Source organism: Tarenaya hassleriana, unplaced genomic scaffold (genome assembly GCF_000463585.1).
Source record: "Tarenaya hassleriana unplaced genomic scaffold, ASM46358v1 Cleome15, whole genome shotgun sequence".
Classification (NCBI taxonomy): Eukaryota; Viridiplantae; Streptophyta; class Magnoliopsida; order Brassicales; family Cleomaceae; genus Tarenaya; species Tarenaya hassleriana.
Window position 1 is genome coordinate 1,335,748 of NW_010964923.1, and position 22,440 is coordinate 1,358,187.

General features: G+C 36.1%; 4 protein-coding genes across 6 annotated transcripts; 2 read left to right on the plus strand and 2 right to left on the minus strand.

The window, feature by feature from the left end:
• Positions 1-741: 741 nt before the first annotated feature.
• Positions 742-5,437, plus strand: LOC104808742 (3-isopropylmalate dehydratase large subunit, chloroplastic-like). 2 transcript variants are annotated; one of them, XM_010534521.1, is made up of 15 exons: positions 742-913; positions 1,060-1,194; positions 1,300-1,470; positions 1,807-1,959; positions 2,053-2,121; positions 2,210-2,326; positions 2,536-2,610; positions 2,838-2,915; positions 3,026-3,121; positions 3,221-3,270; positions 3,839-3,893; positions 3,980-4,111; positions 4,336-4,383; positions 4,487-4,645; positions 5,092-5,437. In XM_010534521.1, exons 1-15 carry the CDS (start codon positions 863-865, stop codon positions 5,230-5,232), a joined length of 1,530 nt encoding a protein of 509 aa, XP_010532823.1. In that variant the 5' UTR covers positions 742-862; the 3' UTR covers positions 5,233-5,437. The 2 variants fall into 2 exon arrangements, with proteins under 2 accessions (XP_010532823.1, XP_010532822.1); XM_010534520.2 differs by having other exon boundaries at positions 743-913; positions 1,057-1,194.
• Positions 5,438-7,836: 2,399 nt separating this feature from the next.
• LOC104808743 (auxin-responsive protein IAA13-like) lies at positions 7,837-9,631 on the minus strand. The gene is made up of 4 exons (XM_010534522.2): positions 9,208-9,631; positions 8,493-8,833; positions 8,268-8,388; positions 7,837-8,141 (listed from the first exon to the last, which is right to left on the minus strand). Exons 1-4 carry the CDS (start codon positions 9,390-9,392, stop codon positions 8,072-8,074), a joined length of 717 nt encoding a protein of 238 aa, XP_010532824.1. The 5' UTR covers positions 9,393-9,631; the 3' UTR covers positions 7,837-8,071.
• Positions 9,632-10,096: 465 nt separating this feature from the next.
• Positions 10,097-14,332, plus strand: LOC104808745. Of its 2 annotated transcripts, XM_010534523.1 has the most exons (14): positions 10,097-10,332; positions 10,558-10,635; positions 11,023-11,072; positions 11,156-11,209; positions 11,411-11,463; positions 11,788-11,860; positions 12,116-12,177; positions 12,502-12,570; positions 12,856-12,961; positions 13,101-13,269; positions 13,389-13,484; positions 13,562-13,629; positions 13,758-13,803; positions 14,125-14,332. In XM_010534523.1, exons 1-14 carry the CDS (start codon positions 10,153-10,155, stop codon positions 14,203-14,205), a joined length of 1,185 nt encoding a protein of 394 aa, XP_010532825.1. In that variant the 5' UTR covers positions 10,097-10,152; the 3' UTR covers positions 14,206-14,332. The 2 variants fall into 2 exon arrangements, with proteins under 2 accessions (XP_010532825.1, XP_019057566.1); XM_019202021.1 differs by lacking the exons at positions 13,758-13,803; positions 14,125-14,332 and having other exon boundaries at positions 13,342-13,484.
• A 2,334-nt stretch (positions 14,333-16,666) lies between these two features.
• LOC104808746 (SNF2 domain-containing protein CLASSY 4) lies at positions 16,667-21,119 on the minus strand. Its single transcript, XM_010534524.2, has 4 exons — positions 19,896-21,119; positions 19,630-19,776; positions 17,532-19,516; positions 16,667-17,231 (listed from the first exon to the last, which is right to left on the minus strand). Exons 1-3 carry the CDS (start codon positions 20,991-20,993, stop codon positions 17,537-17,539), a joined length of 3,225 nt encoding a protein of 1,074 aa, XP_010532826.1. The 5' UTR covers positions 20,994-21,119; the 3' UTR covers positions 16,667-17,231; positions 17,532-17,536.
• Positions 21,120-22,440: the final 1,321 nt, after the last annotated feature.

A 22,440-nucleotide genomic window follows, 5' to 3' on the forward strand; every position in this document is an offset into this window, starting at 1 on the left:
ATGTTTTAATTTATTTTTAAGTAAAAAATAATTTTATTATTAAAATTATTAAAAAAATATTATTAAACCTAAAAATTATATAATCAGATGATACTATTATATTTTTTTATTATAATATAATACTAAAAATAATATTAAATCATAATACTAAATAAAATCATCATTACTTTTTAATAAGTGTATTTTAGATTTTTTTAGAAACGTTAGAAACCGTTATCAAAACACACGTTAAACTGCGATTAGAAAACATAAATGTAGTTATAATTGTGGATATCTACAATTCAACTAATCAGTTTTTTAATCGCTTACAACCGTTGAAAATTATAATTCCTCCGTTTGGAAATAACAACGATCCAACCGGTCATTCAAAATCACAAAGTTGTTCACTTCTATAGAAGTGCTAGATTAGTTTAAATTTTGATTCAATATATTCGATTATAAAAAACGTTATAAAAATTCCTATCAAACATTAAATCACATTTGTTTGGAATATTTTGTTATATATTCCAACATATATTTGCCATATAAATTGTTTTCGAAAATTAGAATCAGAACCGAAAATAAAAATTCTCTTCCAAAATCATATTTTTTTCAACTCTTAAATATTCGAAAATACCGATTTTCGTCTTCAAACTGGACTGATAATAAATCGAAATCATTTTGCCGAATGGGATCACGGAAATGCCACGTGGCGATTATGTCTCACTAACCTATAGACTCATTTGCCAATTCAGTCAACGTCCTCGTCAGCCGCCTCTTTCGTTTACGGGTATATCATCAACAAAGGCCGAAGAACCCTAGGTTCTACACACGCCCAAACCCGGAAATCATCGTCGTCGTCATCATCATCAGAAGGGGAATAATGGCTTCCTCGGTCGTTTCTCCGGCTTCAGTTGTCATCAAAACCTCCAAGGTGTCTTTGCTCTCTTCTCCTTCGATTCCGCCATCTTTTCTGTTTCTGGGTTTTCCCCATTTTTCTCCGTAAATTATCGATGCCTCAGGGTTTCTTCGTTTTTTTTGAAGATTTGATTTTTGTGCCCCTTTGTTTCGATGCAGAAGGATTTGGGATTCTCTGCATTTCCTAAACCTTCGAATGTATCGGCTCACCGATGTCAGAGGAAATCGGTTTCCAGGAAGATCGTGTCGGTGATGACGCCGCAGCAGGCGGAGCGCAAGCCAAGCGCCACAGGATCGGTTTGAGCTATTTTCCTCTTGATGTCATTTCGGTTGGTTTGTTTTCTATGTTGTCTATTTCCTCAGATGTTTTGTTTGGTGGTTTTTTTTTTTTGGGATTTTCAGGTGAAAACTGGGATGACGATGACGGAGAAGATCCTAGCTAGGGCAGCAGAGAAATCACATTTGGTCCCTGGTGATAACGTTTGGGTTAATGTTGATGTCCTAATGACCCATGATGTCTGCGGTCCTGGTGCTTTTGGTATCTTCAAGAGAGAATTTGGCGAAAATGCTAAGGTCTTTACCATTTTTCCTGCTAATTTTGCACTTTCTTCTATGATTCCTTTGGTTAAATCTTACTGGTGTTCTTCTGATTTTATTTGAAATGGAAATTTGGTGTGTAGAATTCTTAGTTTGAGATGATGTTATTTACCTGGTTTAATTTGCTTAGTAAGCCGAAATTTGAAAAGTTTGCTTTCATGCTGTGATTGGATTATGATGATAGCCATTTTGAAGCATATCTCGAGTTTGGAGATGCAGATATTTATTTTGCATTTGATTACCTTAATATGCTTATGTATCTATCTGAAATCTCTGAGGTGACTCAATGGCATGTGTAATCATATGCTGTAGGTTTGGGACCGGGAGAAGATTGTTGTCATACCCGACCATTACATATTCACGAATGATGAGCGTGCAAACCGTAACGTGGACATCTTACGGGATTTTTGCACAGAGCAGAATATCAAGTACTTCTATGATATCACGGACCGCGGTAATTTTAGGGTATGACACTTTCATACTTTTCTCACAACCATATGATGAAAATTTCGTTTCTTTGTGATAAGGAATATTGAGCTTCCTCTGATCAATTTACAGGCAAATCCCGACTACAAAGGTGTATGCCACGTTGCACTTCCACAAGAAGGCCATTGCAGGCCAGGAGAGGTATAATCTGATGCATGGATATGATATGATATGACTGGTTTGTTTAAGTTTATAAATAGTTACTAATTGATATCATTAATCATTTTAGGTTTTACTAGGAACAGATTCTCACACCTGTACAGCTGGAGCATTCGGTCAATTTGCTACAGGAATCGGAAACACTGATGCTGGTTTTGTGTTGGGCACTGGAAAGATCCTCCTTAAGGTTTATATCTTTGCCGATTTCTTTTGTTTAGTTTTCCATTTGCGTGAAATGGAGTTAGAGTTGGCGGTTTCAGTTCAACTCAAATTTCAAAAAGCCTATGTATGTCACAGTAACACATGTTTTCAAATTCAGTAGGAGCTAATGTCTGGAATACTTCCCCTTGTATTTATCCTTATCTGCAGTTTGTAAAGAGTGTCTTGATTTTGCAGGTCCCGCCAACACTGAGATTTGTCTTGGATGGTGAAATGCCCGATTATTTACTTGCCAAGGATCTGATTTTGCAAGTGAGTTTGATATGTCATACAACATTAATTGAAAAGTACCATTATATTGTGCAGTTATTTCCTCTCTAGATCTGTTTCTGTATAAACTCAGCGGCCTTTTTGTATCTTTCTTCTTCTTCTGTGGCGATCTTTCTTGGCCTAGTTGTAAAGGAACAGGTTATGAGTTTTCTGATATCAGGAACTTCTCTGTTTTGTTCTTGTTCTTGAACATACTACCAAATTTGCAGATTATTGGTGAGATATCTGTTGCTGGTGCGACTTACAAGACCATGGAGTTTACTGGTACAACTGTTGAGAGTTTAAATGTAAGCATTTTGCGTTTGCCTCTAAACATTTTTTTTCTTCTCTGTGTATAAAAATATTTACAAGGGTAAAATTTTATTAATCTTTGCTTTCATCTGTTTGGACCTGCTAGATCGAAGAAAGGATGACACTGTGCAACATGGTTGTAGAAGCTGGTGGCAAAAATGGTGTCATCCCACCTGATGTTACTACGTTTAAGTACCTTGAGGTCTGGAGCTATTTCTTCTTCTTGTGAACAAATTTTCAAGCACTATTGATTTGTTGCTGTACTTGCAAAAATTCGCTCACTTTCGATCAAATGTTGCAGAGTAGGACAACTGTGCCCTATGAGCCGGTGTATAGTGATGGAAATGCAAGGTATGATCACATGGTATCCCAAATTGTAAATAGAAGCCAAAAGAAAAAGAGCTTGAATATGTGGTGGTATTTCCATATCGAACTTTATGGATTCCGATCATCATGTGCTTGGATTCTTTTCTGTGAATTTGGATATGCTAGATGTATGATATCCGTAAACGAGATTGTGAGTGCATGTTTCAATATATCTACATTCAGTAGAGCAGTTAGCCACTACCTAATTTTTGTTCGTAGACTCTGGACCTGTTCTTCTTGGCTTGCTTGAAACTATAGTTTGTAGACTTTTCCTAGCCAACTGCCTAAATGACATGTAATGGTTGTGGAGACATGCAAGGCAAATGAAAGGTCATCTTTTTTTCCCGAGTCCTAGAATGAACCTTTTTCCTTTTAAAGATTTAATTGGGAGATTAGGAGAATATTTTGGATTTGTATTCTCCTAATTAAGGGCATTTGAGGTCCTTAAGCGTGAGATTGGATTTTTCATATTAAAGCCAGCTCCATAGTCATGTCTTTCTGTGCTCTTAGCTTTCTCTTATATTCACTTCTTTTTGTTTGTTTTCTCCTACAGCTATCTTTCTGAATATAGATTTGATGTCTCAAAACTGGAGCCTGTGGTGGCTAAGGTGGGTGTAAACGAGGCTACAAATGAAAATATTTTAAAAGTTTACAGGGCACTTGGGTTATTATAACCGAGCTTCTGTTTTTACAGCCTCATTCACCTGATAATCGAGCGTTAGCTAGAGAATGCAAAGATGTGAAAATCGACAGAGTATACATTGGCTCTTGTACTGGTGGGAAGACAGAGGATTTTATGGCTGGCGCCAAAGTTTTCATTGCAGCAGTAAGTTCCATATCTTGTTTACTTCTAGATAGACATGTGATAGAAACTGAGATCGGATTTTATCGAATACTTCTTCGCTCCTGAGTACTGACGAACAACTTCTCTAATCTAATTTGCCTCAGTCCTGTTCCATTTTTTTGTTTGTGTTGATGCGTCAGTGTTTCTATCCTATTATATCATCTAAGTCAATTGCGAAATTTCTGAATCTACTTGTTCATTTGCAGGGCAAGAAGGTCAAGGTTCCAACTTTCCTTGTCCCAGCTACTCAAAAGGTTTACCATTGCATACCCATATATATCATTGTGATGAATTAATTGTTCACAGGATATGAAATTAAATGCCTCTGATTGTATCTTTTCACTCTACACTCTACAGGTATGGATGGACTTGTATACCATCCCGGTACCGGGATCAGGTGGAAAGACCTGTGCTCAGATATTTGAAGATGTTGGCTGTGACACACCTACTAGTCCTAGCTGTGGTGCTTGCATTGGCGGACCACTAGACACTTATGCCCGTTTGAATGAACCTCAGGCATGCTCTCTTTCCTCTGTGTCTTGCCTTAATCTAACTTAGCCGTGCTTCATCTAGCTCTAGGAATTTAGTAATAAGGGTGAAATTCTGTCATCTTAGTCAAGCTTTTGCATGCCTGGTCTGATTGGAATGCTAAGTTGGTTGAGTTCTGTTGTGTAACCAAAATGCTCTCTTGTCATCATTTTGCATTCAGTAGAACGATGTGACATGACCTCGTTAGGCATACAATCTCGGGTTATCAATGGTATAGAATATAGAATCATCGTTACCACAGTAATATCGAGCGCTTACCCGTTAAGCTGATGTACGAGTTTTGTCGTTTTTGGTAATAAAAAAACACAGCTCTTGGCATCGGTTCTATGTCTAGGTAGAGTAGAAAGATTGACTGATAGGACAATATAAAAGATGGTAAATAATATAAGATCATGATGAAATCTTTGTTGCAGGTCTGTGTCTCAACGACCAACAGGAACTTCCCTGGCCGGATGGGGCATAAGGAAGGGCAGATATACTTAGCCTCTCCCTTCACGGCCGCAGCTTCTGCCATAACCGGTTTTGTCACTGACCCAAGAGAGTTCTTGCAGTAAGATATGCCCCTAAACCGGTAATAATAATAATAATAATAACCCTAATACTTTCTTGTGGGTGTGTGTATTGGTGTAAGAGTGTATTTATGCAAGAATCCGATGTAATATTTGGTGATCCATGAATGATATTGTATTTGGAGGTAGAGACTAAGTGAAGTTTGGTTTTGTTGAATACACCAATATTTTTTAAGTTTCAAGTTACATATGTACATGTGTATATATGTATGTGTATATTTATATATGTGTGTATGTATATTTTTTATTTATCTTCTAATTTATTTTAAATATTGATTGATTTTTAGAAATATTTAATTTCTTAAAAATAAAAAATGATGTTGTGTAAATTTTTATTAGGTGTCGCTGATGCGGTGGCATTGGTCAAAAGAAAAACTTAACTAGAAAAAAAAAGTGGATTTCGTATTTTATTTTGGGATAAAAAAGAGTTTAAATATTGATCTTCAAAAATTGATAATTTTCCTAAATATTTTTTATATGTTGAAACAATTTCCAAGACAGATAACAATAATGACAGAAGAAACAAAGCGTGGGTGTTTGTGTTGATGTTTTGTCTGTACGAAATGTTTAGTTGCGGGTTTGATCAAGGTTTCAGACAAAAACCTAATTAATCAATTATATATATATATATATATATATATATATATATATTAAAAGATTTTGTGTTGTATTTTTTGGATATGATGAGGGAAAAAGGGGAAAAAGAAATAGAAAAGAAAACAAGCGTGAGGGATTTGTGCTAATGCCGTGTCTGTACGAAAGGCGTAGTTACAAATTATAGTCAATCGAGATTTTAGACAAAGGCTTAATCATGGCCCAAAAGGTTTAAAGAAATTAATCATTAGTTAAAACGAAATTTTTATTTTCAACAGTTCTGCTTTTTATTACATTTGATTTATTACGTATCAAATCATACCTTCTAAAGTAGTATTGATACTTAGAATTTTTTTTTTATTAAAAAATGTTCATTATATAAATATATATTCCTTTTTATTCAATTTTTTTTTCCAAAGTCCTCACCTCGATTTCAGATAATTTTGTTTTAACCAATCAAATTTTAAAATAGAGTCTAGATTTGTATTATAGGGCAATGAGTCACTCGTGGTATATCAAGGTATACTCACAAAGTTGACCACTATATATATATAGAAAGAAGAGTGCAGATTCTTATTTGGACCACAAAATTTTGGTAATCTTATAATTATATAAGCATTGACATTTGATAATATTTAGTGGACACGCTTAAACTTGATGAAATTTATTGTGTGTGATATTAAATTTTTAAATTAAATAAATCTATGAAATACATAAAATGAATATATGGTTTGTAAATTAAATTTGATAATAAAAAAAAATCGATTTCTCTCTTAATAATCGGCGATAGAAAGCAGATATGATCTCTTTGCCTCTTTGTTTTTTTTTTCCTTGTTTGTTATTATATATTTAAAAAATGTAAATGAACAACATTTAAAATAAAATAAAAAACTCTCAATGGGGGATACTATTGGAAAAGGAGAATGATTGCATGATATTGAACCACCACTTGTTGTCTGATCCTCGTATCCTTTGTCTCATAAATCACTCCTATTTTCTTACAAAATCTCTTTTTCAAAATAAAAAACATTATTCAATGCAATAATCCATCACATAATTTAAAACTTTTCGTTTTTTTGTTGTTGTTGTTTATAAACAAAGTATTACGCCAAGATTTGTAAAATAATTATCAACCATCTTTAATCCAATACTAAGTATTTGTATACATAAAGTTTGTTCTTAACTAAAATACTAAGTCTAATCCAATTAAAAAAATATATAATTTCTCCTTCTACCCATCTTTAATGTTTTTGGATCTGTTAAAATAAAATTAAGAGTGTTCCTTTGACTTATTTTAGATCATACTATCAGTTTCGATTAAGATATTCTTATTTTAAATCAAACTTTAAACTTTTAATTTAATTTAATTTAATTGATATCTCAAATATTAAAATATTTTTAATTGATATCATAAATATTAAAATATTCTAAATTAATACTCCATAAAATCGAAAGCAATTTATAATTCGATTCATTTTTTATGGTGGAACTTAACAAATGAAAATTGTTATCAATTTTATAATTTGAAGTATACATTTGGAATATTTTAATATTTGAGATATTAATTTAAAATATTTTAATATTTGAAATATCAATTAAATCGTATTTTATAAAAAAAATTAAGATATGATTGTAGTTTAACGGTCTGCTTTTTACCAGAAATTATTAGATTTTTTTTTTACTTTAATGGATCCCTTAATTTAGTCATTTATACACATAATAGCCAAACCGTCGAATTAAGAAACATTTCAGGAGTTTTTTTTTTATATTAATATGATATAAAACTACCGTTTTAAAATATTTTTATTATTATTTCAATGGACGTGTAGAGATTCATGAGACAAAAGAGCACTTGTTAGACGTAGGATAATACAATATTTACAGAATAAAAGACAAATCTTTCATACATCAAAATCATAAGAAAGAGAACCATTTCTATTCAGAGAGAGAGAGAGAGAAAAAAAAAAAGAACCCTGTAAGAAATTACCTTTTTTTTTTGCAAATTAAAAGTACAAAAATATATAAAATACGGTTGAAAGACCAAACAAAACATAATGACAAACAAAACATATTTCCTTTCCTTTTTCTTTTTTTTTTTTTTTTTAAAAAAACTTTGATTTTAAGCTTCTATATAATCTTTGATTCCCCTCTCCATGTCTTGTTTCTCTTCTTGTCTCCTAGAAACTTGGAACACAAGTTACCTCTGCAAAGACTTCAACTTTGCTAGGGTTTAGACACAAAGTCCATTTGCCTCAGAAGTTCTCATGATCCTTAGCCTTCTTACAGAACCCACAAACATCCTACACACACACAAAAAAAATCATGAATCTAATTACAAGATTCAAAAACAATGTATTATATGATTCTATAACCAAAAAAATAAATCTATAATGTTTGAATTTCCATGAAATTTAAAAATAAAAAACCTCCAAGGAACATCTCCAACTAGCATCCAATCTCCCTCTCTATCTTTGTAAGTCAGTACGAAATCCGAAGATCCTTCTAGAAGCTTCGGTTTCTTCTGGTTATCCTTCTCACAACATGTCCCTGCCATCATTCATTCATTGATATCTCCAAGTTTAGCTTCGTAAATGTCATCTATGGCTAATCTTTGGGTTGTTACTTGTTGCGCAAGAAAAGACAGAACTGACCAGTTGTGTTCGAGTTGGAGCTGAAGAACATGTCCTCAAGAGCGACAGCCAAACTCTCGTAACAAGAATGAGCATTCAGGTCGACTTTTCTCCCGATCGGGATCCCGTCCAAATTCACTTTCACAAACCCAGATCTCGCTTTCTCGTGCTTCCTCCGATTCGCCGTCTTCTTCCTCGGGTCTTCATCTCCATGGCTGTGATCATCGTCTTCTTCCTCGTTGCTGTTTCTCTCGTGTTCTTGATCTCGTTCTGATTCGTCGTCTTCCGGCCTTAGAGATTTGGATTGGTTGATCAGACTGTTCATCCTGTGAATCCCTATCGGCGGCCATCCGACCACTTGACTGCGCATCAAACCAATCAATCCAGATCGTGAGTTCCTCATTCTAAGCATAAAGATTCTGTTTTTTTTTTCATTATAAAGATTTTTTTTTTAACATAACTTAGCTTCTGATGTGATGTTACCAGAAACAAAAGTTACCCAAATCTCTCAGTGACAAAAAAAAAACTTGAACTTTCCCAAAAAACAGGAAACCCAAATTGAGAAAACGTCGTTTTACGAGAGATTTCAGATTTTTTTTTTTTTTTTTTGGGGGGGGGGGGCAAATGTAGATTAGGGTTTTGTTTTTTGTGTGTGAATCTTGGCTATTTTTAGACTGAAACCACTGTAAGAAACCCGCCCAAAAGAGAAAAAGAAAAAGGTGAAGCCTTTAAGGACCTGGAACGAGGAGGAGAGGCGCCAGAGTCGTGAGAGACGGACTCGGCATCTCTCTTCGACCCAACAGAGGGAAAGTCTCTCGCTGTCAGAATCCGCCCGCACGCGCCCCACCCGCCGCCACCGCCTAGGCTGAGCCCGAGTCCCAGCTCCAGCTCCACCGCCTCCGACCCTCCTTCATCACCCATTGAAACAGAGCCTTTCTTCCAGAATCACAGAGAACAGAGACGCGAGAGAGAGAGAGAGAGAGAGAGAGAGAGAGAGAGAGAGGTGTTGAGAAAATGTATTCGACGAGTCTTCAAATTGTGATATTTGAGGGATGAAATCGGTGATGATGATGATGATGGATCTGGTGGTCGATGGGACCGATTTGTCGGCCATGGCTGAAACAGTGCTCTCTCTCTCTCTCTCTCTCTCTCTCTCTGTGACAGCTTTCTTCACTCCATTTCCTTCCCGACAACATAATACCTCTGTCTCAGATTGGGTTGCTCCGAAAAGTGGAAAAGGATTTTAATTGTTGAGCATTAGAACTTCTCTCTCTAAATATTATAATATTACAATTTTCTATATTTTCAATCTATTTATTCCACAATTTATAATAAATACGATTTTATTATTTGGTTAATCCATAACATTACCAAACAAACAATAAAAAGTCTTTTTCTCGCCACAACAAGAAAGAAAATTAACTTATTTAATTATAATTAAACAAAAATCAAATCAAATCTTTGAAATTGGCAGCATCTGAATTGAGCTTTACCCCAAATTAATATTCAATTGGTAACGTAAGATTTTAAAGATTTATTATCAAAATTGGGTCAAATTTCCATGTAATAATAATCAATTTTAATTTTAAATAACAATTGATTTTTTTCCGAATTGACTGATTATTCTTTTTGTCAGCTTTAGGTCGAAGGGCTCTCTCCGTCAAAGTGTCAGCTCGTCGCCATGGCTGCTCGATTGCTCGCTCCGGCCCTCCTCTCCGGTAAACCCGTTTCTCGCCGCCGGTTCCGTTCCTGTCCCGCCGGAATCCGTTCTCGCCAGATTACGTTCCGCGCGATGTCTTCGTCGCCGGAATCACCTGTTCCGGCAGTCAGAACTGTCACCATATCGTACTCGGAGCTCAAGGTCAGTTTCTCAGCTGTTTGGCTCTCGAGAAAATGCACGAAAATGATAGATTTCGGTACGGTCTGGTTGTTTAACGGTAGAATCAGTGATCCTTTAGTTTCGTAGTCAGCGAATGTTTCTTAGTTTGTTCATTTTCCGAGGAAATCGTAGATTTTCTGGTCGTATGACTCTGCACTTCGAGGCATTTCTCTAACTTTCTTCTGTCTTTCGATTCACTTGTTGTAGGAGAGGGACACTGATTTGTCTGGTAAGATTGAAGAAGGTTTTGGACCAAATGGACTAGGGATTCTGTCTGTAAAAGATGTACGGAACAATTCTCACAACATCATTGTTCGTTATGTTCTTCTCATACATTTTGATGTTTTCTATGGCGTACAGCCTTTAGCTTTCATAATCTAGTAGTGAAAAGCAAGCTTATCTGATTCTGATCTTCATTTGGGTTAGGGCAAAAGCTATCAAGTTTTACCATCTCCCCCGAAATTTACTACGGGTTGATAATTCATTATCAGTGTGAGATTGTCTATGATTAGAGAGAGATTGTGATAAACATCAAGTTAAGCATTGATAACTTGTCCAACTCATATGATCTAAACTGATTATTCTTGTAAATCATATCGCGATTTGCTCATTTTCTCCTTAAAGTCGCATAATTTATCAGTCTCGTTTGAGCTTGACGTTTTCCCCTTCTAGGTTCCAGGATATTCCTCTCTCCGTCAAAATCTTCTTCGTCTTGCACCTAGGTACATGATTTTATTCACCAGACACGATTTAGTAGAGTACAAACAACAAAGCTTAACATAAGATAGATGTTTCATGTTAAAAGGTTGGCCGGGCTGCCAGAAGAGGTGAAGAGGGACCTTGAAGATCCTCATAGTAGGTGAGAAAAACCGGCTCAGATTTCTCATGTTCAGCTTAAGTACTTATGTTCATGTTTTCTCCATATTCACCTTGCCATGTTCCAGTGGTCGTAGTTTCAGAGGGTAGGTTTCATTTAGTATGTATAACTTGCATCTCTTACCCATTACTTCTATGGTTTTAACTTCGTTTTTCTCCTCCCGGTTTTTTCTTTTTCCCTCAGGTACAACTTTGGTTGGAGTCATGGAAAGGAGAAACTTGAATCTGGAAAGCTTGGTGAGCTTATAGATTGTTTTACCACTGTAGATTTCCTTGAGGATTGAAATACCAAACTCTTCTCTTCCATACTTCCTGATAACTAATTTGTGATAGCTATTGTTGGGGAGTGTTTGAAATATTTTGCTACATGGCACATTGTCGTCTATTCAATTAGCCATTACTAGAAAACCACAGGCGTTAGATACAGCCATGGATTATGTTCCTTGTTTATAAGAGGTTGAAATTGGTGGGCATTTTGATATTTCTTTATGACAGGCTTATCATTTCTATAGCTTTCCCCAGTTAAAGTGGTAACTTGAAGTTGAATTCTTGTTTGTGCAGACACATTAAAGGGATCTTTCTATGCTAATCCGCTACTAGATGTGCCCACCACTAACACGTGTGAAATCCAACGGTAAAGATCACTGATACCACAAACATGTTTCAGATGTTTTTGGGTAAGGCAGATTAGTGGAAATGTGCTGACATATTAGTTGGCTGGCTATGCTCTCGTTGAAGCAGCCAATGTACATGGATTTGTAATCTCCTAGAAATTTAATAGTAAAATTACTTTACATCGCCTTCTACAGGTAATTTTGATCGTTAATTTGCCTTCTGCATAAAAAGTAATCCGAGTTTTCCTATTTATTCACTTCAGTCCATCTTGTAGGTATCCATGGTATTGCGGATCAAACATATGGCCTGAAAATGCATTGCCGGAACTTGAAGGAGGTAAATAGGTGATCCGTGATTTGCCTTTTGCCCATCTTTAATTTGTTTCACTTGGAAAAGATCTTTGTTTTGTACCTATTTACTTAGGGAAATTAGTTGTTGAAGTCACAGAGCTGGATTTGTCAATGATATACTATCATTAATGAGTATCTTAGCTCCTTTTTATGTCTTTTCTTAATTATCTCATATTATTCGCCACCGAGTTTAGAGTTTAAGCATGAATTCGATTGAGGTTGACTGCTCTCAAGGATTGCTTTCATCGTATCTCTTCTTTCTTGTTTATACCCGTCATCGAATAATACGATGTTACTTCATGCATGACAGCTTTCAAAGCTCTTGGTAAGCTGATGTTCGACATTGGACTGATGATAGCATATCACTGTGATCGATATGGTATGTAATTTTTGTTTGGGTGTTGATACTCTCTTAGATTACCCTCTTTAGTTGGGTGGAATGAACGGCATGAACGTTGGGTGGAATGATATTTATCTAGAAGAAAGAATCGATGAAAGATTTCATAGAAAGCAGAAGTTTGTCGCCGAGTTTTCAATATGCTGCATATCGTATAGGAATCATATGTGGATTGAACTCTATTAAACATTAATCAGCCTTGTGTCGATTCTTCGAAAACTTCTTTTTCTGTAATGCCTTCTTGAATGATCTCTGTGAGATTTGCAGTGTCAAAGGGCATAAAAGAACATGAGAGCCAGAATCTCGAAAATATACTTCTCGGCTCTCGGTGTCACAAAGGCCGATTGCTTTATTATTTTCCTCCGCAGGACAGGTAATTCCATTTGCAAAGTTCCTCCGTCTTTCTTTGTTTTAAACACATGTTTTCTTCCATTTGAAGGGTAGAAATTTTTGTCATTTGTGCGGTAAGATTTAATTATCTGATGGATCGATCTTGTCCTTTTTTCATACAGCAACACAGAGGAAAATGACTCGATGTCTTCTTGGTGCGGATGGCACACAGACCACGGTTCCCTCACGGGTCTTACCCGTGCGATATTTTCAAGAAACTCGGCCCAAGTGCCGTGCCCAGATCATTCCGCTGGCTTATACATACAAACACGGTCTGGTCACATTGTTAAGGTACGCAAGTACACATTGTTTTCGTCCCGATATCATCATCATCATCATCATGTAACAGATACATAAAAACAGGTAAAATCTTACAGATACATTCCCATATGTCTCTGTACATATATTAGGTTGTATATGGTGAAGATGAGATTGCATACCAAATCGGCGAGACAACGATGATTCTGTCCAGAGGATACCTTTGCGCAACTCCTCACTGCGTCCGGGTAAAATTTCCGCACCTCCTTTGGATGCTCTTTCGGACTATACGATAATCCGGATTTCTTGAAATGGTCGTGTTTAGGCACCGAAAGGAGACGGGGCTCATGGTCTAGAGCGTTCGACGTTTGCATTGTTTATGCAGCCTGACTGGTGAATTTTTCTAACAAATACATTTTAATTGTTTAATATAAGCTTAATAAAAATCAAACATTCCGATCGAAATGATATTATAAATTTATAACAAGATCATAATATGGCGTTTCTTTTCGTGTGTGTAGGGACCAGAAGCTAAATTTCCCGAAAGAAGTCGCAATCCATGAAGGGGTACGTCTTTCTTATACAATACACGTTATTAGTTTATATCTCGAAATTATCTGCAAAAGCGTTGTGTATTATTAGGAAATATTTCAAACGAGGTTAAGTATAATATAATTCCTAATTCATATAAAAAATTGGATTTGAAAATCCAATGTGAATGGTAATATCTAAACTCGATACAAAATGAAATTCTTCGTAATTCCAATAAGTATTACAAGTGCCTTGCCTCCTTAAAGCACGTAACATTTCTTTTGTAAATGATTATTATTGTTATTGTTATTGTTATTGTTATTATTATTATTTGATTGTGTTTGTTTTTGTGTGCAGCTAATACCCTCTAATGAAGTGTTAACGTTTGGAGAGTACACAGAGAAACTCCTCAACATATACTACGACACAAAAGCTTAGTGACACAAGCTTGTAAAAAATGATTAAGATAAGGATGTTGCTTAATAGTTTATTAACGACGACTAATTACAAAATAAAATAAATGTAAATAAGGTTTTTGAAGTCAAAGGACGACGTCGTTTTCGGAGGGGGAGGACCATTAGATACGACAAAGATCCAATACTCGTTTTTTTTTTGTCTTGGGGTCGAGTGGAGGAGCCCGACACGTCTTTTCTTCTTATCCCTTTTCTGTTTCCTCTTTGCAGTTATGGTTTGGGTCTTACATAGAAAAGATTGTCTTCTACTTCAACTTGTTCTTAAAAAGGGTGGTCAAATTATGGGATATTTCCCATTTTCTTTTCCATATCCGATCTGAATGGATTAGAGTTTGGTTTTTTTTTAATTGTTGTGCTCGGTTCGATTCGGTTATTTTTCGGTTTAGATTTTTTCTGTTTTAGAAAAGTTATCTATTCGATTTTATATTGATTTTTATTGTTAAAGATGTTGATTTAAAAAGTTTCTTTTTTTTTTTGTAATGGTTTATCCAAGATGGGGTTCGAACTCAGCGTGAAAAAGCACTTTGTACTTTCATTTTACCGTTTTGCCACGCTGGGATATTTTTTGTTGTTATTTTGTATTCGGGTTCTTTGATTTTATTGATTCTTTAGAAAAAAAAAATCTTATCATCCAATGTTTATATAAGATCTAGTTATGTTATGATACTGTAATGAAAATTTTATATTGATAATTGTATTTGTTTCTTTATTTATATTATTGGATGCAGTTATATAGATATAAATTGTATTTAGGTATTTTAAAATTCTAATGATAATTAATTACTTAGCTTTCAAATTCAGGTTTAGTTTTTTCGATTTAGTTATATCAAATGTATTTCTAGTTTATAATACATTTTGATTGTATACATCCATTTATTTTGTTGCAGTATTTAAAGTTTCCATTTCCATAAACCAAATATCTTGATAGAAACCACTTGTTTTGAAAATGACCATTTTGCCCCTCAATCTGGTTCCGCACACGAATTCGTTGATGTGGAGAGAGGCATGTTGAATCAAAGCATGGAAGAATGTAAAGGAGAAGAGTGATGGATAAGTATCCACTTCTTCTGGAGGCTTTTGATCTTCCCTTTATTTTTATTTTTTTGTCCAAAATCCAAATGGGATACTCTAGAAAGTTGAAGAGTCAAATGGGAGGCTTAGGTGTTTGATTTTTATATTGATAGCATTAGTCTATTTTATCTGATTTTAAATAAATATATGGATACATGTAAAGCGATATATTATTGCAGACAAAGTCTGGATATATGGAGGATGAAACTAGGGGTGTGGATTTCGTGTTTCGGTTCGGTTCGATAACAGTTTATTTGGTGTTTTAAAATTTGTACCAAATTAGTACCGTATATTATTCAGTTCAGTTCGTTTTCAGTTTTGGTACGGTTCGCTTCGGTTTTTATGAAAAAAAAATAGATTCTTCCAAGAAAAAATTCGGTTTTTCGGGAATTTTATAAAATTCGGTTTGAGAACAGTTTATTCGGTATTTTAAAAATTGTATCAAATTAGTACTGTATATTATTCGACTCGGTTTGGTTTGGTTCCAGTTTTTTGTTCGGTTTTTGTTAAAAAAATTAGATTTTTTTAAAAAAATTTGGTTTTTTAAAACTTTTGTAAAATTCGGTTTGGTTCGATTAGATAAAATTCAGTTATATTAAAAATATAACATTTAGAAATTTTGAATAATACAGTTTTAAAAAACATCGAGATTTTGGATTCGATACCGTTCAATTCAAAAAAAGTGAAGTGAACGACGCATCCCTGGACGAAACCATAATAAATCCATGATATCTAATTTTAATATATATATATACACATAATAAATGAGAAACGTGGGGAATTTCCAAGAAGGAGCATCAGAATCTAGAAAGCGTGGGTGGGTCCATGTAGCAGCCGCGTCCGACTTCTCCATATTAATACCCACAACAATCCTTCGCTCTCTCACCCACAAGAAAAAAAAAAAGTATACATACATACATATATATATATATATACACACACACACACACCCAAACACACAAGAAGAAGAAGAAGAAGAAGAAGAAGAAGAGAAATACATGTCTCGTTCTTCTCTCTTGCATTCCCGCCGGTCCGAACCAGGTAAACCGAACCGGAAATCCGGTTTCCGAGAGCGCTGCTTACACATGGCGAAACAGCAGAAAGCCCGGTTCTATATCCTCCGTCGTTGCGTCTGTATGCTCCTCTGCTGGCACGACCACGCCATTACCGATTGAATCTCTCTCTCTTTCACTCCAGGTGGCACCTTCCCAATGGATCTCCCCTCGATCTCCGGCGAAATCCTTCCGTCCGGTTATGTACATACACCGGAATAATCATGGTCTGGGGCCCACGTATTGCGGCGATTTTATGGGGGTTTTTTTTTTCTGAAAGCAGAAGGATTTTTGAATTTAGGGTTTCTCTTCGAATTTTGATCTGACGAGTTCGATCCGCGAAACCAGAAAAGGAAGAAAAAAAAATCTTCCGAGGTTCAGGGAATGTATGCGTCGCATTGTACATACAGTTAGAAGAGCATGCCGTTTTCGTAAATCTTCGTTCACTGCTTCTCCGTTTTGTTTGCATAAAAGTGAACAGCGTGGCGTTTCAATTGTTTCTTGCCGCTTGCTGTGTTGTTTTCCACTCGCGTTGAATTAAAAAAGGCTAAGCCCATTGGGCCTCACATATCCATACTACGGGAAAAAAAACCATTACACTATACAGCCCATTTAATTGTACGGACTTGCTAAATAAAGTCCAATGGATGCCAATTGGAAAAAAAAAAAAATCAAAGTCAAGTGGAGATTAAATGTAGAAAAAAAGAGAATTTCTGTTTCTTGTTTCACAGGTTTCAATGCCATTTACCAAATGCCTTTTAATATGCAATTTCTCAGGTTTAGGGTTTAGACCCATCAGATGAAATGTGCAGAGTGGATGGATCTTAATGCTTGTTTGATGACATTTCCCCTTCAATTTTTTGGGTTCCTGCAAAAAATATTATTTCCAAAACTTTAATTACTAAAAAGTAAATAGAAAGGACAATAGTTTGAAAATACATGAATTTTCAAAAACTGTAAGATAGATACATCCAACTTTGAAACTTCTATAAAAATACATAAAGTTTATAAAAATTACCATAAACCTATATAAAGTTTGCAAACTTCATGTATTTGGGTAAAGTATATGACAATTTTTAAAAGTTAATTTTTTTAAGCTACAGTCCCTAAATAGAATATGGTCCTCAAATCCAAGGAATTGTAATGGAAATCAGTAAAAGTTTCATACCTGAGTCACAAGGCCGTGGACCGGAACCCTTCCACCAGATCAGATTCATGTGGATGATATATGATCTTGTCAAACATCTCTCTCAATTTCCCATGCAAAATCATCTCCTCCAAGATTTTATCCTCTTTAACCACACGCGAGTTTTCCAACTTATCCCTCTCGTCCTTGGACGTGAAAACCAATTCCGAGATCCGATGCTTCTCGGCCTGCTTGCAGTACTTATCGCACTCGGGCGTGTCCTTCATCACGAGATGGTACGTGTAAACAGTCCGCTTCTGTCCGAGCCTGTAAGCTCGGCTAATGGCTTTTCTCTCGACCGAAGGATTCCACACCACGTCAAGGAGTATCACTCTCGATGCCCCGACAAGGTTTATACCTTCGGAACACGCTTTTGTCGATGCCAACAGCACTTTAGCTTCGCTGTCCGGGTCATTGAAGTTGTTGATCAGACGCTGCCTCTCTTTCAGCTCGAGTTTTCCGTGCATTGAGGACACTTCTCTTTCCTCTGTCCAACCAAATAATGTAGTGAGCAGCTCCATGATCAGGGATAAGATGTCGAGGTATTGGCTGAATACCAATACTTTCTCGTCGATAGATGTGCTGAGCCGAACGAAATCAACCAGGAATCTCGCCTTTGCTCCTTCGGTAAGGTTGAGTTTATTCCTTTCCAGCTTTTGCTTTATCGACTTCCCAATGATAATCTCTTCTTTCTTCGTCCCTTTAAGGCCCAAGAAAAGAGACGGGTGGACCGAGACAGATGAAAGCTTGTGCTCGAGTTCGAATGTATTCTGGCAACGATCAATTCTGTCGAGGATTTTCTTCTGAAGATCCTGTGGCTTTAACACGACGACAGATTCTCGTAGTCCTGGAAGGCTTTCCCGGAGAATGCTTCCTTTGTGAACATGCACAAAGGGAGAAAGCAAAGCTCTGAGCCCCTTAATTCCACCAGCTTGTTCATATTCCTTGCCTTTTTGTCCCCTTTCCATGCTCCACTTGCCAAGTTCTTTCAGCTTCGAAGAAATCGCCTCTGCATAAGCTGGTCTTGTTAGGCATAAGACATTCGAAAGTTCCTGAAAGTTGTTCTGGAATGGTGTTCCAGAAAGGATTATGCGATTTTTCGTTTGTACTCCCTCGAGCGCTTTCCAGATGAGACTCTTCCTGTTCCTTGGGGTGTGGCCTTCATCCAGGATCAGCAATTCAGGCCATTCTAGTAGATACTTTTGTATTCTCTCTTCCATTTCGCTATCAAGTTCCAGCCCAGTTCTCTTCCCGGGTTTCTTGTTACACTTCTTCCCAGTGAGCTTCACGAAGAGGTGGTAGCTAACTCCAAGAATGCTTTTCCTCCTGCACCAAGAAAATAATTTAACCTTGCGGATGTAATTCTTGTCGTGTCTATGGTACCCGATTTTCTCAAGAAATGTGTGAGCCCATTTGCTTTCTTTCCCTGAGAAGTCCAGGCTATTCACGTTATGAAATGGGACTTTGACATTCCATTTTTTGAATTCTTCTTCCCATGTAAGCAGCATACTTGCAGGGGCAACGATTACAGGATGGCTATCGGGAAACCGTTTTAAGAAGGCCTGAAGAAAGACGATGGTCAAACGTGTTTTACCAGTTCCGGGCGAATGTGAAATAATGCACCCACCACACCCAGCCACCGCACCCAAAGGTGTTTTACGAGATCCGGGCGAATGTGAAATAATGCACTTATTCTTTTCACTTACTCCCCAATTATTCAAATCCTCCTGGCTTGTTGTGCCGATTAAGTTCTTCCAAATAAACTCAAAGCCTTCTTGTTGGTGTGGATACAAGGTATCCCTGATGCCAGGAATGAAATCCCAGACAGTTCCTTTTGTATTTTTCAAGGAGGCCATTGAAATGGAATCACCCTGATCGTCAAGCTCTAGACTATTAAACAAAGAACCATCCTTTCTGTCAGTATATCTCTTATAGTCAACACCACCACCACCACGACGATACTTCTCCTGTACAATGCATAAGGAATTATCGTAATTAACAACAAGAGATGAGAAATTAGAAGATCTTCTAATATAGTACAATTAAAGTTCAAAGATTTTTACAGTGATGAGGAGGTTACCATGGCTGGTGATACATTTCTAATCTCAACGGCCACATAAGAACAATAATAACATTTCAGACCGACTTCCTCATCGATCACGAATTCATGCTTCCCGCAGCTACAATGAACCGACGGAGTTGCTTGAGTGCCTGACACATTTTCATTCTGAAACATAAAGGGCAGCTGACATTATTACAGAATAACCTAAAACAAATCGTAAACCTTAAGCCTTAGGCATAACCAAAAAAAAAAACAAAAAGATATATAAAAATTGAGAACCTTACTTTTACAGGATCAGCTGATTCTATTCCAGTTGATTCTAGAGCAAAGGCCATCTCTTTCCATAGTGCGTCTAATTCCTTTTCCTCTTCAGACTTCTCTACTGGTTCAGGCTCATCGTACCCAAATTTTGGGTTTAACAGAGGCGGTTCCTCTTCTCCACATTGACTCATGTCAAGTTCATCGCATGAACTTTCATCTTCCTCGGCACTATTATTGTCTTTGTCCAAGATTGAACTTGCTAGCTGATGAAACAGGTTCAATCTATCCGTCCTACGCAAATCCTTCAGCTTTTCCCGGCGTTCCTTTATCCTTGACCGCTTCCTGCTTTTAGTGTTGTTTCCTGCCACAACCTCCTCTGTCTCGTCCTCTTCCTTTCCCCTTGACCTTTTCGTGCTGATTCCTGCACCACCCTCCACTGTCTCGTCCTCAGAACAAGTGTATGCACTGTCCTCGGAAGAAGAATCTTCACTCTCCTCAGAACTCTCCTGGTAAAGTGAATCTGAACTCTCAGACTCAACATCATCATCTTCATCTTTATCACTACAGTCATCATTATCACTATCTTCCCCATCAGTCCCTAACTTCTCCACAGAGCTTTCTCCATCAGAATCAAGGCTTATAACCTTACTAAAAGATGAACTTCCCAGAGCTGAACCCGCCAAACTAGAAGTCTTCTCCTCACAAGACTCCTCGATTTCAATGACCTCATTAGGGTGAGAGTCGACATCATCGCAAAAATTTTCATCACTAACAGCAAAATCTGAAACCCTAGGCTCAACCGATTCGGATTTTAACCTTGGAGAACTCACCGAAGTAGAACCGGCATTGTCATCCTCCGCATGCTGCCGCTCTCGCTCTTGTCTAAAACACACTTTTTCATAGTTGTCACCCTCGCTCTTCTGTCTCCGTCGTCTTTTCGCCGGTGCCGGAGAAGAAAAATTGCTCCGATAACCTATCTTCGTCTCCGTTTCGATCCTCGTCGAATCCTCATGCGCATCTTCGACCTGATCATTCTCTTTCTTCGATTTACTCAGTTGTTCGAGCAAAATTAACAGTGTATTCGAACGAGTTCTTCTCGCTACGCTAGAAATCGTATCCATGGCTATTGCTGCTTCAGTGAGATGAACAAGCGGTATGAGCTTGTATGGAAAAGAGTAGAATTCCGAAACCCTAGAAGGAAAGACACTAAGATGGCGAAGAGGCTCCTTTGGCGGTAACGACTGAAATTTCCCATAACGTAAGGGTTTTGTTTTTTCCCCTCGTCCCAACTCTCTATATAGGGTAAAACCTTAAAACCTCCGACTTGTAAAAATATATACAAATAAACCTTCAACTTAAAAAATTGTCATTCAATCTCCGAACTTATAACTTGTCACTGAATAAAACTTCGAACTTGCAAATTATTATTCTAATAAACCTTTGACCGGTTTGACCACAATTTCAAACGATCAGAAATCACGTATTGACGGATTGCTGATGTCATTTTTTAAATTAAAATTGATAACGTGTATAAGGTGACATCAGCAATCCGTTAATACGTAGATTTCCGATCGCCTGAAATTGTGAACAAACCGGTCAAAAGTTTATTAGAGCAATAATTTACAAGTTCGAGGTTTTATTCAGTGACAAGTTACAAGTTCGGAGATTGAATGGTAGTTTTTCAAGTTGAAGGTTTATTTGTATATATTTTTGCAAGTCGGAGGTTTTTTAGGGGTTTTACTCACTCTATAGGGGTCTCAATTATAAGTTTATGAAATTATTAGGTCAAATGTTTGATAAATTAAAAATATGGGGCCAATATTTGAAACCGTTTTGGAACTTTCAAAGTTCTCGCCCTCCAATCTCTATGCTCCACATGTCTATCACCTTCTGCTTCTGTCTTCTGTTCTGCAATTTATAATTTATATTTACAATCTATCTACTGACTAATCAATCTATAATAAAATAAAATCCAAAGATTATTTAAAATTATAAATGTTATGATATGAAAAGAGAGTTTTTAGTTTATTTTTAATCATTATATGAAAACTGTATATGTATGTATCTATTCAAATAAAAACTTGCAATTTTAAGAGAAATAGAAAAATTAAGAGATAAGATAAGATATATGTGCAAAAGATTTCTTTTTAACTTTATTTCCCCTGCAAGTAGATAGATATACACATATTTTTCATCTTCGTTTTATCTAATACTTTTTTAAATAAATTTTGTGACAAAATCATGAAAAGTGGTTTCATAAATAATCTATAACGAATGAGGATATCAAAATAAAATAATCGATGATAAAAAAGGAAAAAAAAAACAAAATTGTTTAGCAAAAAAGAATAGGGTCGGTGGTTTTTTACATTTAATATAAAAAAAAACTAAGCCAATGTGTTTGCCCAATTTGCAACGCCAATTTTGTGTGCGGATCTTTCATATATTTAAATTCCATATAACTCAATCCGAAAATAATAGATTTCAAATCTAAATATTTTGATCCGAAAAAAAATATTTCCGATAAAATCCAATTTTTTTTTAAAAAAAAATATTTAATAAAAATAAAAA